The sequence below is a fragment of the Medicago sativa genome, chromosome 3 (genome assembly GCF_051527215.1).
Source record: "Medicago sativa cultivar Bolivia chromosome 3, Bolivia_mono, whole genome shotgun sequence".
Lineage (NCBI taxonomy): Eukaryota > Viridiplantae > Streptophyta > Magnoliopsida > Fabales > Fabaceae > Medicago > Medicago sativa.
The window spans coordinates 61,452,624-61,468,408 of record NC_140751.1 but is presented as its reverse complement, the minus strand read 5'-3'; the positions used below and the strand labels follow the sequence as shown (position 1 = coordinate 61,468,408).

The following is a 15,785-nucleotide window of genomic DNA, read 5'->3' as shown; positions in this document are numbered from 1 at the left end:
AAAGGATCTTTGGCCCACTACTAAGGCCCAATGCAATCCAAAGCCCAAACTCCACGTTTGGCATCGTTACTTGCGACACACCCCTTCTCTACGAGGGGGGTGCACGAAGAAAACGAGACCGGTTCAAATGAACCTCAACGTCTCTTTGCACATTCTGCACGTTCCCGCAATAAACACTCTGGCGGTTACACTTCCCACGATTTCGTAACTTTCAGAGCCAGGTGTGCCACCACAATGGCTCTGCAGCCCTCCACCTCTATAAATAGGGGACTCAATGCAGTCCCCAAGGTAGAACTCTTTCTTCCTCTTAAACCCTCACTCTCTGATATCTACTGACTTGAGCGTCGGAGTGTCTGCAGGTACACACCCCCCATCCGCTCCAAGATGCATTCCTATACATTCTACCACCGTAGCAACCACCGCATTCAACCACTCTCAGGACGCTTTGGAGTGCCACTTCCGTCCGAGGCCTCACCAAGAAGTATCTCTCGTGAAACCTGGTAACACCACTACTAAAGGCCTCGAAAAGGGTCGTACGTTGGCGGAAAGACACCCAATTACAGCCGTCGTCTTTATCCAAACTTCGCTGGATGGTGAAGATGGCAAAGAAAAGATCTTTGGAAGCAGGAAGTCGAAGAAAATGGCACACTAGTTCAAAGGCCGTCAAATAGGCGAAGCAGTCTGGTTTCAATTGGAAGGGACACACTTCCAACCACCCGAAAACACTGACTTAGAAAGAGGAAAAGGGAAGCTTGAAGCCCATTTCCTTGAAGGTTGCCTCGTACATGGGGAAACGGTCCCTCAGAAAGCGCGAACATACTCAGTCTGCAACTTTAGGGAGAAGAATCTCCCAATCTTCTCTCCTCCCAATCGGACAGCGTGGGAGTATTCCGACACCGTCTACCTCAAAATGGGATGTTGTTCCTAACACTTCCTCTCCTACCCAAGAATCCGCGGACATTGCTCCTTTATTCTCTCCTAGGTTTCCCACCATGATCAGACCTGAAAGGAGGAAAACATGGAGAAAGTCACTATTATCTCCTCCGAAACTAACAGGTTTGATCACAAAGAAAAGAAAATTCTAGAAGGCTTGAGGGCACTATAAACAGTGAAAACGCCTACGCTACGGCTAACCCTAACCCTAGACTCTAAGCCTGTCGCCAATGTTCTTCTAAACACTAATGGAAAACAGACAACATATACTCAAAGTCTTTTGATGCATGGTGGCAACCGCCGTAACCAACGACGGAAACCACCGAGTCAGAAACACCTCTGCCCTAAGGGCATGCATTCCTATGGTTTCTAAAAAGAGCAGAAACTAAAGAAGACACAAATGCAAAAACAAAGAAATGAAGTCATCAGAATGTTACCTGTTACCATGAAAGGATCAGACTTGGAAGTAGAAAGGTGAAAGACTGGAAAGATTTCGCCTTTGAGAAACTCTGGAGAAAAATCTTCTAAGTCTGTGAGAAAATGAAACGAAGTGATGTTCCAAACAACATTTGAGCTATTTATACTCGTTTCGTAAACCACTCAAAAGACGCGACCTCCTATCCGATACAGTCCTTCACGTACAACTATGCCTTCCTGCAACATTCCTACGATCCTGATTTGATCAAACCATTCATCTAAGGGCCCTGATCTTTCGCAGCGGTTCCTGGAACGTCAGGATTGAATCAACGGTTACGATGACACCTCGGAAACACAAACCGAGAACACTCTACAAACTATAGGTACTCAAGTACCACAATAGCCTTTACACGTGTCATACGGAAACCAAAGGTCATGTCTCTTCAGTTTTTCCCTTGAGACATGGGCATTAATTACGGAATGACATTCGACCAAACTCTCTGGCGAGGGAACCTTTCAGTCTGATCTTACTTGCCAAACATCAGGATGGCAAACATGACTCATCACTATGGCGAACTCGCTCAGATGTGAGGCGAATAGAGCTGAGAGATAGGCGAGTCCGCCCGTCCAATCCTCTTAACACTCCTGACCGTCCCCATAAGCTACCTCCTGGGTCCGAAATGCCCGCAAAGTCTGGCGAGCAAGACTCTCCTCACGGGAAAGATGCTCGAAAAACATCCTCCGGTGGTCTGTCATGAATAGTCGAACGCCCACACTTAAGTCATCACTCTTCACCAAGAGTAACGACTAGGGGGGCTACTGTTTTGGACCGGCCAAAAGGATCTTTGGCCCACTACTTAGGCCCAATGCAATCCAAAGCCCAAACTCCACGTTTGGCATCGTTACTTGTGACACACCCCTTCTCCACGAGGGGGGTGCACGAAGCAAACGTGACCGGTTCAAATGAACCCCAACGTCTCTTTGCACATTCTGCATGTTCCCGCAATAAACTCTCTGGCGGTTACACTTCCCACAATTTCGTAACCGCCAGAGCTAGGTGTGCCACGACAACAGCTCTGCAGCCCTCCACCTCTATAAATAGGGGACTCAATGCAGTCCCCATGGTAGAACTCTTTCTTTCTCTCAAACCCTCACTCTCTGATCTCTACTGACTTGAGCGTCGGAGTGTCTGCAGGTACACACCCCCCATCCGCTCCAAGAAGCATTCCTATACATTTTACCACCGTAGCAACCACCGCATTCAAAGCACCGGCAGTCACCTTCTGGTCATGTACGATCAATATCCAAATGGTCGCTTCTTCCCACAATTGTAGCAGAACTAGTATGAACACCCGTACCAAGCACGGGTTAGAATTTCGTGAGAGAATATTAATGTTGTATCAGATGTTAGTTAAAGTCAAATATTTGATAGAATAATGGATGTCGGACAACAAATAAGTGGAAAAAACTCATACTTGAGTCTTAGAATTTTGAATGAATATGTGGTATCCTTCTCACCTGTGTGATTGTTCTTTCTCCAATGTATCAATCCACATCAACGTTGACTCCCCTAGAAGGTCCAACGATGGTATCATATCCCAGTTCAACATTGTGAGGAACAATTTTTGGTGGTGGATCACGTATATGAAGGTTGTGACACTTAATGGAGATATGTTAATTTGTCAAGTGTGAGTAAAAATTTCACATTTTATGCAAGAGTAGATGTTGAACAACATATAAGTTAGGGGACCCATATAGCTAATGTCTTAAGACTTAATGTGAATATGCGATTTCAATTTCACTTGTATGATTGGTCTTAGTCTAATATGATGATACAACTCATTGTAGGCTTTCACAAAAGACCAAATATTATGGTGATTTGTTTTGTTAGTTTTTTGGTGTAATTTGCTGAATTTTTCACCTTAAATTTTAATTTTTGGATGTTATTCGCTTTCATGCACTATTTTTTTAATCAATCTTTATTACTTCAAATTTCTCTACTTTTTTGGTCTTTGGTTGGATTTTACAATAGAAAAATGTTGAGTTGACATGATTTGTGCTTATTTAAAAAATGTTGTTACTTTTTTTTATAAATTAATTACCTAAAAATCTCTAACTTCTTCACTACACCCATAAAATTACCACAAAATCACTCCATTACGTATAACCTCATCGACAAACATACAATTCTTTTGTTTTCCCCCATATCATTTATCTCAATATCAAATTTATTTTTCATGTTCTTTCTTTTTCAATTTCTTTTATCTCTTCTAATGAAAGAAATGAACATAAACCTCCCTCCATTAAATTACCACCAACTCATCGTTTTGATTGAATTTTTCACCTTAAATTTTAATTTTTGGATGTTGTTCACTTTCATGCAATTTTTTTTTTATTCAGCATTTGTTACCATAAATTCCTCCAATTTTCGTCTTTGGTGGGGACAATGGAAAAATTTAGATGTGTTATACCGAGTCAACAAAATAAATGCTTATTATACAATTTAAACTAATGTTGTATTTTTTTAATGAGTCTAATATTTTAGTAGCATAATTTTTCCAATAATCTCCAACGCCTTAAATTACCAGCAACTCACTATATTTTCTATACTCTCACGGATAAAACATAAACTTCCTAGTTTTTTCCCTCAACATTTCTCTTAGGTTCAAATTTCTTTTTCTAATTTACTTTTCTTTTCGCACGAAAGAAACAAACAAAAACACTCCTCCATAAAACCGCCACCAAACCACATTTTCTACGATGTTGTGCTTCTGACCATATTTCGTTATCTTGCCACATCACATACACAAAGAATCTTATGCTTAAGAGAGAGAAGTTAATATGTCATGTTTAAGTTAAAATTTTACATTAATATATAAGTGAGATAACTAATATACATTAATAGAGTCTTACGCTTAAGGGAGAGACGTTAATGTGTCATGTTAACATATAGAGTCTTACGCTTAAGGGAGAGACGTTAATATGTCATGTTAACATATAAGTGAGATAACTAATATACTTGATGTCGTAGGTTTTGGGTAAAGATGTGGTGTCAATCTCATTTTGAGATTCTATTACTCAAATGTGATTATTCAACTCATTGTAGGCTTTCTTATAACTCTGAACAATATAACAAGTTATTGTTTTTTTAATGTCATTTTTTTTTACTTTTTATTAAATACAAATTTCTTAAAGTCGTTCATTTTCTTTAATTTTTTTTTATCCAACCTCTATATTTCAAATACTTTCACTTTTGGTCTTTGATGGGATTGGACAATGAAAAAATGCAGATTTGTTGGGTTGACAAAGTACATGTTTATTAGACATTTTGAATCGATCTGGAATTTTTTTATTGAGTCTTTTTTTTTTTGGTGATAATAGTAATTTACCCCTTGTAATATATGTCACTTTTGGTTTTTTTCCTGTAAAAAAAAAGTTTTGGATTCCATCCTTGTAAAATCAAGATTCTTCAAAAATAGACCCTGACTCATATGACTCATCAAATTCGCTGATGTGGCAACCTTGAGTCAACAGTTTTTGCTTACGTGGCACAGTGACTGTATAATTAATTTTTTTTCATTTTTTGATACATTTGCCATTTTCCCCATTTTTAAAATAATAATTAGATTCATTAAAACAAAATTAGTATAAAAAAAATAAAGATTAAAAAAAAACCTCTCCATCATTCCTTTCTCTCATCAGTATTCTATTCCTCCTCTTCTTTTCATTATCTCCTATCTTCATCTTCTTTTCCTCTTCTCTTCCTCTCAATGGTTAACAACAACTACCAAACATAGTTTATACTTCTTTGACTTTGAGATTTAAAATGGGTCAAATTTGATTTATGCTTCTTTGATTTTGAGATTAAAAATGGGTCAGAATTGGTTTGCATAATTTACTGATGTAATTTGTTGTTGTTGTTGTTTGATGGAAAAGGGGATAGATGTTGTTGTTCTTCCATATTTGGTTTCCAGAATTAAATTTTTCCCGAATTTATTGTTGCTCATGTTGTTGTTGTTGGCTTCCAACTTTGTATTGTATATGTAGCTATTCCAATCATTATTTTTTCCAACTTCACAGAGACTTAATTTTTCTTAGTTATCAATTTGGTCTGAAGTTTATTGTTGGTCTCAAGAAAATGCTCAGTTTAATTTATGAAAATTTTCAATTTATGTAAGCTCTCTTATTTAGTGACAGATTGGAAGGGATAACAAGATTTAGTGAAGAGATTGAATGGGAGAGGAAACAGTAATGGGGAAGATGAGAGGAGAAAGAGATGAAGATGTCTAACTATGTTTTGGATTTTTTAGAAAAGAAAGTATAGAATTCATGGAGTTTTTGGGTTTGAAGGTGATGAAGAAGATGAAGGTTGATGAAGAACATCTAAAATGAGAAAAAGATGAGGAGGAAGACAAAGGAGAAGAAAAGAATCTGATTTATTTTGAGTAAATAGGCAATTACTCCCTGAAATTGTAAGTTTCGTCAATTACCCCCCTGAAATTAACAAAACTTCAATTACCCCCCTGAAATTGCACAACGTTAATCAATTTACCCCCTCCGTCAAATTTTTCTGTTAGTCAACATGACGTTTTGCAAATACCCCCCCTGAAGTTTTGCACTTATGTGCAATATGCCCCCCGAACTTGAAAATTTATATTTTTTTCCTTATCATTGACTCAAAAGATATTCAAGGCAAACAATTAACGGTTAACTTTAATTGAATTGTAATATTTTAGAGTTTAAAGTATTATTGGATTGTTAAACTTGGGGTGATGTGGTGTGGAAAGGCACAAGCTATGATACCATGTAACATAATGAGTGAAATCAATGTTGTTATTGACCTAAAGCTTTTTTTCTATTTTATGTGTGAATAGCTTCCTTTTAGTCATTGGTTGCATGAGTACTCATCATAAATCATTGTCAAACTTAAGATGTTTTGTCAAATTTGTTGGTGTATATGTATACAAATGTTTGTGATGTTTTGCCACGGATGTTTGTGGTCAATGTAGGTGGTTCAAATCTGAAACTGATGTTGATTCTGAACTAATAATATTGTTTAAGAAAGAACCAAATACAAATGAAAGAATTGTTGCTTGTGAGTTTTTCCTTGGGATAATAGCTTGTGAATTTTTCCTTATAATAGCTTGTAATATTGTAGAGTTTAAAGTATTAAAGTTAATCGTTAATTGTATGCCTTTAATATCTTTTGAGTCAAGAATAAGAAAAAAAATATAAATTTTCAAGTTCGGGGGGCTTTTGCACATAAGTGCAAAACTTCAGGGGGGGTATTTACAAAACGTCATGTTGACTAACAGAAAATTTTTACGGAGGGGGTAAATTGATTAACGTTGTGCAATTTCAGGGGGGTAATTGAAGTTTTGTTAATTTCAGGGGGGGTAATTGACGAAACTTACAATTTCATGGGGGGTAATTGCCTATTTAATCTTTTTTTTTTATGTTTATTATTTTTTTTAAAAATACGTAATTACATGGCAATGAATTATACACATGGAAGGACAAAAAAATGAAAAAGTTAATAATATACATAGTCATGTGCCACATCAGCACCACATAAGGGAATCTGGTGAGTCAGATGGCCTAGGGGGCATTTTGAAGAATCTTAATTTTACAAAGATGGAATCCAAAACTTTTTTTTTTACAGGGGGCAAAACCAAAAGTGGCTTATATTACAGGGGGGATAAAGCACTATTAACCCTAATTACTCACCAAAAGTACATGTTTATTACCATTAACTCACTCTATTCTCAATATTTCCACAGACAAAACAAACACTACTTTTTTTCCCTTACCATTTCTCTCATGTTCAAATTTCTTTTTCATATTCTTTCTTTTACTAATTTTTTTCTCTATTTTCATAAAATATGGGAACACAAATCTCCCTCCATTAAACCATCATCAATTTACCTTTTCTTACAATGGTATACCTTTGTCTGACCTTATTTGGATATGTCACCGGATCTCAAAAGAAGAGAGTCTCACACATAAAAAATGTGTGTTAATGTGTCAATTGTGACTTAAAGTTTCACATTAGATGCAAGAGTAGATGTTAAGAAACATATATGTGAGATGACAAATATAGCTAATGTGTTAAAGTTTTGGTGATAACGTAGTGTAAATCTCAATTGTATAGTCGCTCTAAGTTTAATGTGATGTTTCAACTCATTGTAGTCTTCATTCGAACTCTGGACATTAAGATTAAATGTTTTCTTGGTTTTTGGACGTCATTTACTTTATTTTTATATTAAATATAAGTTTTTGGATGTTATTCGATTTCATGCACTATTTTTTTAATCAATCTTTATTATTTCAAATTTCTCTACTTTTGGTCTTTGGTTGGATTTTACAATAGAAAAATGTTGAGTTGACATGATTTTTGCTTATTTAAAAAAATGTTGTTACTTTTTTTTTAATAAACTAATTACCTAAAAATCTCTAACTTCTTCACCACTACCCTTAAAATTACCACAAAATCACTCCATTACGTATAACCTCATCGACAAACATACAATTCTTTTGTTTTCCCCCCCATATCATTTATCTCAATATCAAATTTATTTTTCATCTTCTTTCCTTTTCACTTTCTTTTATCTCTTCTCATGAAAGAAATGAACATAAACCTCCCTCCATTAAATTACCACCAACTCATCTTTTTGACCATGTTGCGACTTCATTTGACCCTATTTGACTATGTCACATAATTACAGATTTGGAGACTTGCACACTTATGAGAAAGATGTTAAAGTATCAAATATGAGTTAAAATTCTACAATAGATAGATGGAAGATAAAATGTTGAATAACATACAAGTGAGATGAACTATATACATATGCCTAAAAAAATTGTATGAAAATGTGGTGTCAATCTCATTTGTGAGGTTTCTTTTAACCTAACACGACGATACAACCAAATGTAGGCTGCACCGGTAGTTTCAACATTAAGATGCTTTGTTTTGTTAGTTTTTAGATGTCATTTGTTTAATATTTTTAATATTAAATTTTAGATGTTGGATTTCATTTGCTTTCATGCAAATCTTTTTGTCAAGGCAATATATTTTTTTTATTCAGCCTCTATTATTTCAAATTCTTACACTTTGGGTCTTTGATGAAAGCTGACAGAAAAATTGTAGATGTGTTTTGTTGAGTAGTAAAAATAAACGTTTATTAGACATTTTAAATTGATGTGGAATTTTTTTTAATGATCTTAATATTTTGGTAGCATAATTACTCAATTTTCTTCAACAAACTTATAAAATTACCAACAACTCACTATTTTCCCTTACCATTTATCTCATGTTTAGATTCCTTTTTCAACTAATTTCTTTTTCTAATATATTTTCTCTCTTCTCATGAAACAAAGGAGTATAAACATTCGTCTACGACAATGTCGTCAAACACCTCTGGCCTTATTTGGTTATATCACCATATTATAGATACAAAGAGTCTCACACTTAAGGGAGAGATCTTAATGTGTCATCTGTGAGTTAAACTTCTATACATTAGATGCAAGAGTAGATATTGAGCAACATGTAAGTGAGATGATCAATATATCTAACGTCTTAAGCATTTTGATGAAGATATTGTGGCAATCTCATTTGTGGGGTTTCTCTTAGTGAAATATGATATGATCCAACCCATTGTAGGCTCCTTCAGAATTCAGAACATTATGATGAAATATTTTGTTAGTTTTTGAATATTATTTGCTGAATTTTTTGAACATTATTTTTATATTTTTTCAAATTTCTTCGTTTTTGGTCTTTGGAGGAATCTAATAATGGAAAAACGCTAATGTAGTATGCTGAGTAGACAAAATGTATGCTTATTGAACATTTTAATAATTGATAAATAAGGATAATAATTTGATGAGTTACATAAGTGAGACGATCCTTATACCTAATGCCTTAAAGATTTAAAAGATGTGGTGTCAATATCACTTTTGTGATTGCTCTTAATATAATGTGATTATCAAACTCAGTATAAACTCCCTTGAAAGTCCCAACATTGTGATGAATTGTTTTGTTCATTTTTGAATGTCATCTAAATTCTTTTTATCTTAAATTTTAGTTCTTGGATGACATTCATTTTGATGTAATTTTTTTATTCAACTCATGTTATTTTAAATTCCTTCACTTTTGATCTTTGGTGTGATTCAACAATAGAAAAATGTAAATGTGTTATGTTAACAAAATAAATGCTTATTAGACATTTTAGGTGAGGATGGTGGACCTTATGCTGAATATTTCATAATCTGTTTTTAATTCAAAGCATATACCACATATTTTGTTTGCTGCGAGAGTACGGGAGAAAAGTTGTTTTGGAGATTTTTTTTTTTTTTTCCAAAGAGTGAGAGCTTCATTATTCTATCCACTTGGTTCTACACTTGTTCCCAGAGGATCTCGAAAAAACTGCCATTTAGAAAAGAAACAAGTTGGTATTATTATTACTAATAGAGAAAAGACGGGCACGTGAGTGCCTGTCTTTCCATTCTTTTTATTGCGTCAATGTTTGAAAACTATACACGGTGTTTTCTTTTATTAAATTTTGATTTTGATTAAAACTAAAAATATAAATCTTTGTTCATTCAAGTTATAAAAAACCAATTATTCAAAAAAAAAAAGTTATAAAAAACCAAACTATTGATGATTATCTATTTCAATGACACCAACAATATAACAAAAAAATCTAAAATTATTTTTGAATGACACAAATAACAATCTTTATTATAGAAAAAGTTGTTTAAGGGTATAATTGGGATAATGAAAAAGTAAGTATAAATATACTCATCTAGTTTGTTACACTTTTTAAATGATAAAGAAAAAAAAACCAGACATATATAATTCATATCGTGTTTGTTACATTTTTTTAATATTTAAATTTATTCTTATCTATTTGTTACATGTGTTATTTGTATTGAAAATTGAAGGCATTTTTGCAAAGTGAAAAAGTCAGCCAAAAAGAGCTAAAATGAGTTGTTTTCTTTATATATATAGTATAGATTTATAGAAATATTTCCTATGGATTTAAAGACTTGGAGTTCCTGGGTTTAAGTTCGAACGAATGATCTAACCACTAATTATTAACATTTTCGATTTAAAAAGAAAAAAGACAATTTTACAACTTTGCGCTAAATGACAAACTAGCATACAAACATAATGTAAGAGTGGGAAAGAGCAATGCTATGTTTGCTAGAACTAATGATCAAAACAAAACTCCATGTGATAGTTTATTTTCTAAAATCTTGATTTATGATGCTTTATTCATTTTGATTATCAATGTAGCTTTCAATCAAATTAAATTAGGATATGAAGTGAAATGAAAACTATAAGAAAGCATTAGTGCAGCTAAATCAACGAAGTATAAACTCAAGACTTCAATGTTAAAACTCAAAGAAAAACAAATAAAGAAGGTAAAGAAAAAGAGAGTGAGGGGGAAAAGGACGCAACCGGTGGCTGAGCTTGCGGTAGTGATCGGAGGTCTCCGATGACAGATCTGATGCAAGAACAAAGCAAGTGTTCTTTTTGTGGTTGTGGCTGGAAAGTTTGCTGCACATATTTTAAAAAGGATGCTTCTTTTGGTGGCTGTGAAATTCTTCTAACTTCTAACAAGGGTGATGATGGTAGCATGAAAGAATAAAGCAAGTTTTAAGAAAGATAGAGGTTTCATAGTGTTTGAACTTGGACCAAGTATGTCTTTATAAAGAGAAACAAGTTTAAAAAATATATATAAATCAACAATTAGCTTGTTAATAGTTGTGGCATGCTAATCTGAATTGTGTGAGTTCTATATGAGTAGTAAAATAATAACATGTGAGTGGCAAAGAGATATATACATCATACATACAACTGCTGCCTACCAACATACTGTGTTTCATGCATTTTTACAATAAATAAAATTTCATCAATGAAGCACGAAGACGGACACCAGACACGGCGACGGACATTGACATGCTGACTCTGCTAATAATTTGAAAAAATCACGTAACTCAGTGTAATTATACGTGTCGATGTCGTGTCGTGTCGGTGTCGGGCACGTAGAGTGTCCGTGCATCATAGCATCTCATAGATTTATTTAATAATGACTCATGGCAACATGCATTATTCATCACACACAATCTTTCAACAAGAATACTAAGCATAGTTTAGAGGACTTGGCTTGTTCAACTAGAACCAGGGTACCAGAAATTATTACCAAATTTAAAGCAATTAAGCTTTAAGCCTTTACTTTGCTATTTGTAGGAACATGCAGGCTTTATTCCTTTTTGCCTAAGGGAAGTAACTCACACTTTCTTAACACAATGAAAAAGAGACGCTAATGGGACCATCATATAAGGATACTAAAACTATAAAGTGATTGTGAGCCATTTTAAACCCAAAAGAAGAAGAAGTGGTTGCATTGCATTTAACATGTCATAACAATTATCAAGCTATTTTTTAAAACTTGATTTATGACAAAAAAATACTATTTAATGAATCACAAAAATATTGACATTAAAAATATAATAAGAATAAAAACTCATGCTAGTATTAGCTAGAACTCTTGTCTAGAATTACTGCGGTACTTAATTTTGACTTAGTCAAGCACCCCTTGCATTCACTTTCGTTCAGGTTAATCCATAGTTCATACAAACATGTATAATGTATCTTTACATAGACACTATGTATCTCTGTGCATTATCATGAGAAATGTGATTGCTCATTCATGATTTATTTACAAAGGCTAAGAGTTAAAAGAGAACATACATGTATCTCTTAGACACTTAGTTTCACTACTTTACATCCTTACCTATGTGTAAACCCTTACTAATGTTTACTCCATTAATGAATCTCAAACTAAAACTCCACAACAAAAAGGGTAATCATAATACTAATCACAATAACGGATTTTGTTATTTCTGGTTTTATTTAAAGCAAACAAATGTGAATAATGAATGAATCCTTGAAAAATTAAACAGGACTAACGCGAGAACAAACAAACGTTGTAACAGGATGCTCTATATATATGCATATGCATGCAACTAAATAATCACATCTCCCTTCTTTGCATCACACACCAATATCATCATTCAAGTAGTTTGCAACCTGAAATACATATATTCAGTTATTCTGCCAATTGCCATTAGTTTGTTTCCATAAAAATAACAAACAAAAACATTCAATTCAAGCTATAACATGAGATTAATTTGTATGATCATTCATTACTTAACACGTTTTATTTCTCCCCGTAAATAGATGTGGTTGACCCTCCACGGTAGGAAAAGAACCAAGACAACCATCCTAATGAAAATTATGACACTATAAAATCATATGTTTCACACAAATAGGTAATTATTTCCGGTTTAGATCTACAGCAGAACTTACTGAACATAGTCAATCTCTGCCCTTCAAAAAAAGAGACTAGTGGGATCTTAAGTTGCTTAAATTTTACACTGGCTTGCTTTGTGTGATCTAATTTATATTTGTAACCTCAATATCTAAGCTATTCAAATGCACATTTCAGATGTATTTAATAGTAATAGTTCTTGTATGTTTAGATAAGAGAAGAATATAAAGCAAAGAGAAAAAAATTCACCAAAGTGAGTAATATAAAGCAAAGAGAAGAATATTGACACTTAGCTTATTGCAATCCTAAATCAAACACATCAAATAAAACTTTGAGTAGATGTAATTTGAAGCAACACTAAGATCACTAAGATGCAGATACACGCACAAACAATATACAAAATCTTACGTTACTTGATATTAAAAACAAAATCAAATCAAGAGGATCTCATCTTATAGATAAATTTTCATTCTTTACTCTTGTATTCATTGAATGAAAACAAAAGGCTCTTACCTAATACACCCTCTGGTCACTATTATAAGCAAAAATCAACATTTTAGATTCATTTCAATTAATGATGTATATAATCTTTATTATGGACAACATACATCATTTAATGAATGTACCTAAAATATGAATTTTTGCTTCTAATAGTGACCGGAGGGTGTACATAAAATCACGCACTAATAGAATGCAATCATATGACAACAAGAGGCTCTTTATAATCATCAATTAAGCGAGGTTTCTGAGATCCATCATTTACCTTGTTAGTCAAATATCCCACATGTCGTAACCACGATCAAATGAGACCATAACGTAGAAGAAGGAAAATAAAACTCCGCAATGGAGAGAAACAAGACGTGCATCTTATGTACCACTCTAGCACCGCAAAATGCACCATTCAAAAGTCCACATATGTGCTAAGCAGACATTATAACATCTACATCGTAACTCAAAGTTTAGAAAATAAAATGATAAATAATCTAATACAGTATATGATTGCGAACTACTTAAAATGTAATGCACGACAAGAATCCAAAAACTCTAAAAAAAAAAAAGGCAACCCGGTGCACTGAAGCTCCCGCATATGCAGGGTCCGGGAAGGGGTCCCACCATTTGGTGTAGGGTCCGGGAAGGGGTCCCACCATTTGGTGTATTGTATGCAGTCTTACCCTGTTTTTACACAAGAGGCTGTTTCCAAGACTTGAACCCGTGACCTTTTGGTCACATGACAACAACTTTACCAGTTGCGCGAAGGTTACCCCTCAATCCAAAAACTCTAACTAAGATAAAATTAAAATAACCAACTTTTCACCCTTCTATAAACCATTAATCAACAATGTTTCAGCAGGTCACTAGTTATCAGACTAGACATAAAATAAATAGCATAGACAAAAATCAACCATATACAGGTTGCAGTTGAATCTCATGTTCAAGTGACATATCATAGAATCTACATCCTAACATTAAGAACAAGGTGATATTAGACTTTCTACGTAGACTTGTGGGTCTCCCTGACGAGTGATGTTTTGAACTCTGAAGCACGGGTACTCCAATTTGCAAAACGTACCAGTACCGGGTACTCCGCGGGTACTGGTACTCGTATGGTACTCTGGAACTGCTGCTACTTTTTTCTTGTCTGCCAATAGTTGCAGAAGTAGAAAAGTATAGCACTCAAGCCTTTTCTTGTATCTTCTTATCTTCCTTTTTCATATTCTATAAAAGTCAATCCTTCCTTTATCGTATTCTATACTAGCTTTTGTTCTCACTTCTCATTTCTCCTTGCTAACCTTCCTTCCCTCATGCAAAAATATAACCCTCCTTGTATTTATCCTAACGTACCCGTACCTTTGTTTTCTGAGAAATGCCGTATCCCGTACCCGCACCCGTACCCGTACCGGGTACCGTACCCGCACCCGTGCAACACAGGTTTTGAATCTTAGAAATCTCCAAAGTACCATTTTTGGAATCGTAAACAACCAACTTCAATTTTAAACATTCAGACCATTCATAAAAGCCCATCAGCAGTTGTTCATCCTCAAAAATATACATAGCCTTTATATAGTGACGCAAAACCCGATCTTCCATGTGTGGAACACGGTACAAATTAGTCCAAGACTCTTTATTTCCATATTCTTTCATAATCCAAACATCTAAAGACACAGAAGTACTATTTGCAGAGATGCACAAACAATCCCTCAAGACCCCCAAAGTCGTCAAAGAATCCTTCTCCAAATCAGGCAACAGGAGCTTTTGATAAGACTCCTTCACCAAATCAAGAGAAATAGTGAAACGTGAAGATCTCACATCGTCTATTGCCAACCAATTAATAGTGCCACTCACAAATATTCCGGACCCATCAGACTGGGGAGAATATGGAAAGTTTTGTATCCTTTTCCAAGAATCTGTGCCCAGAGTATGAACATTAACTTCAGTTGTGCCCTTACCAAGAGAACAAGCAACAATCTTGTAATTATTAATACAATGATCATACCCAATGCTATATGCGGAGAAAAGTTTATTATCCAAAGGAGGCAATATCTTGAATGTTCTAATGGAAGGGTTCCACAAAACAGCAGGACCGTTATCCATGGTGACACAAAGGATGCCGTCGCAAGAACGCATGCGAGAAAGATAACCGTTTCCATTTTTGAGACAATCAGGATAAGTAACAGCAGAGGTTGAAAAAACAGAGCGTATTGGAGGATTAAAGAGAACTAAGTGACCTAAGTCGTTCGTAGAGGTTATCATGAGGTGATGGTGTGTGGTTGACAAGCGAAGGTGCTTCTTTGCGAATTTAGGATCATTGATTAAGGAATTGAAGGACTTGCAAAGACACCGAAGTTGAAGGAGTAACTTAACCGGAAGCCTACACAGAATCTCAGCTAGGAGATCGAAGGGAAGAGTTAGTAGGGTTTCCGTTGCTGTTTTCTTCGTGCCTGACGCCATTCCGTTCTGTCAGGAAAAATAAAGATCGCTAAAACCTAATGTTTGTTGAAGACGGGAATGAGAGGGTTCTTATGCAACAACTTTGTTTACCACAAAACTTTATTAATACCAAATTCCAACTTATCAAAGCGCTCATTCCTTGTAAATTAG

At 34.6% G+C, this 15,785-nt stretch overlaps 1 protein-coding gene across 1 annotated transcript; it reads right to left on the bottom strand.

Annotated features, from left to right (window-relative positions):
* Positions 1-820: 820 nt before the first annotated feature.
* LOC146938883 (F-box/kelch-repeat protein At3g23880-like) lies at positions 821-15,722 on the bottom strand. The gene is made up of 4 exons (XM_085749697.1): positions 14,597-15,722; positions 14,257-14,325; positions 1,371-1,463; positions 821-1,002 (listed from the first exon to the last, which is right to left on the bottom strand). Exons 1-4 carry the CDS (start codon positions 15,633-15,635, stop codon positions 821-823), a joined length of 1,383 nt encoding a protein of 460 aa, XP_085605823.1. The 5' UTR covers positions 15,636-15,722.
* Between the last annotated feature and the right edge of the window lie 63 nt (positions 15,723-15,785).

Excerpts from the sequence above, each read along its gene's own strand:
- LOC146938883 (XM_085749697.1), bottom strand. The coding sequence starts at position 15,635 with ATGGCGTCAGGCACGAAGAAAACAGCAACGGAAACCCTACTAACTCTT. Across the intron at positions 14,326-14,596 it reads CCTGTGTTGCACGGGTGCGG|ACAAGAAAAAAGTAGCAGCA; the intron begins GTACGGTACCCG and ends AACTATTGGCAG. Across the intron at positions 1,003-1,370 it reads TGATCCTTTCATGGTAACAG|GTCTGATCATGGTGGGAAAC; the intron begins GTAACATTCTGA and ends TCCTCCTTTCAG.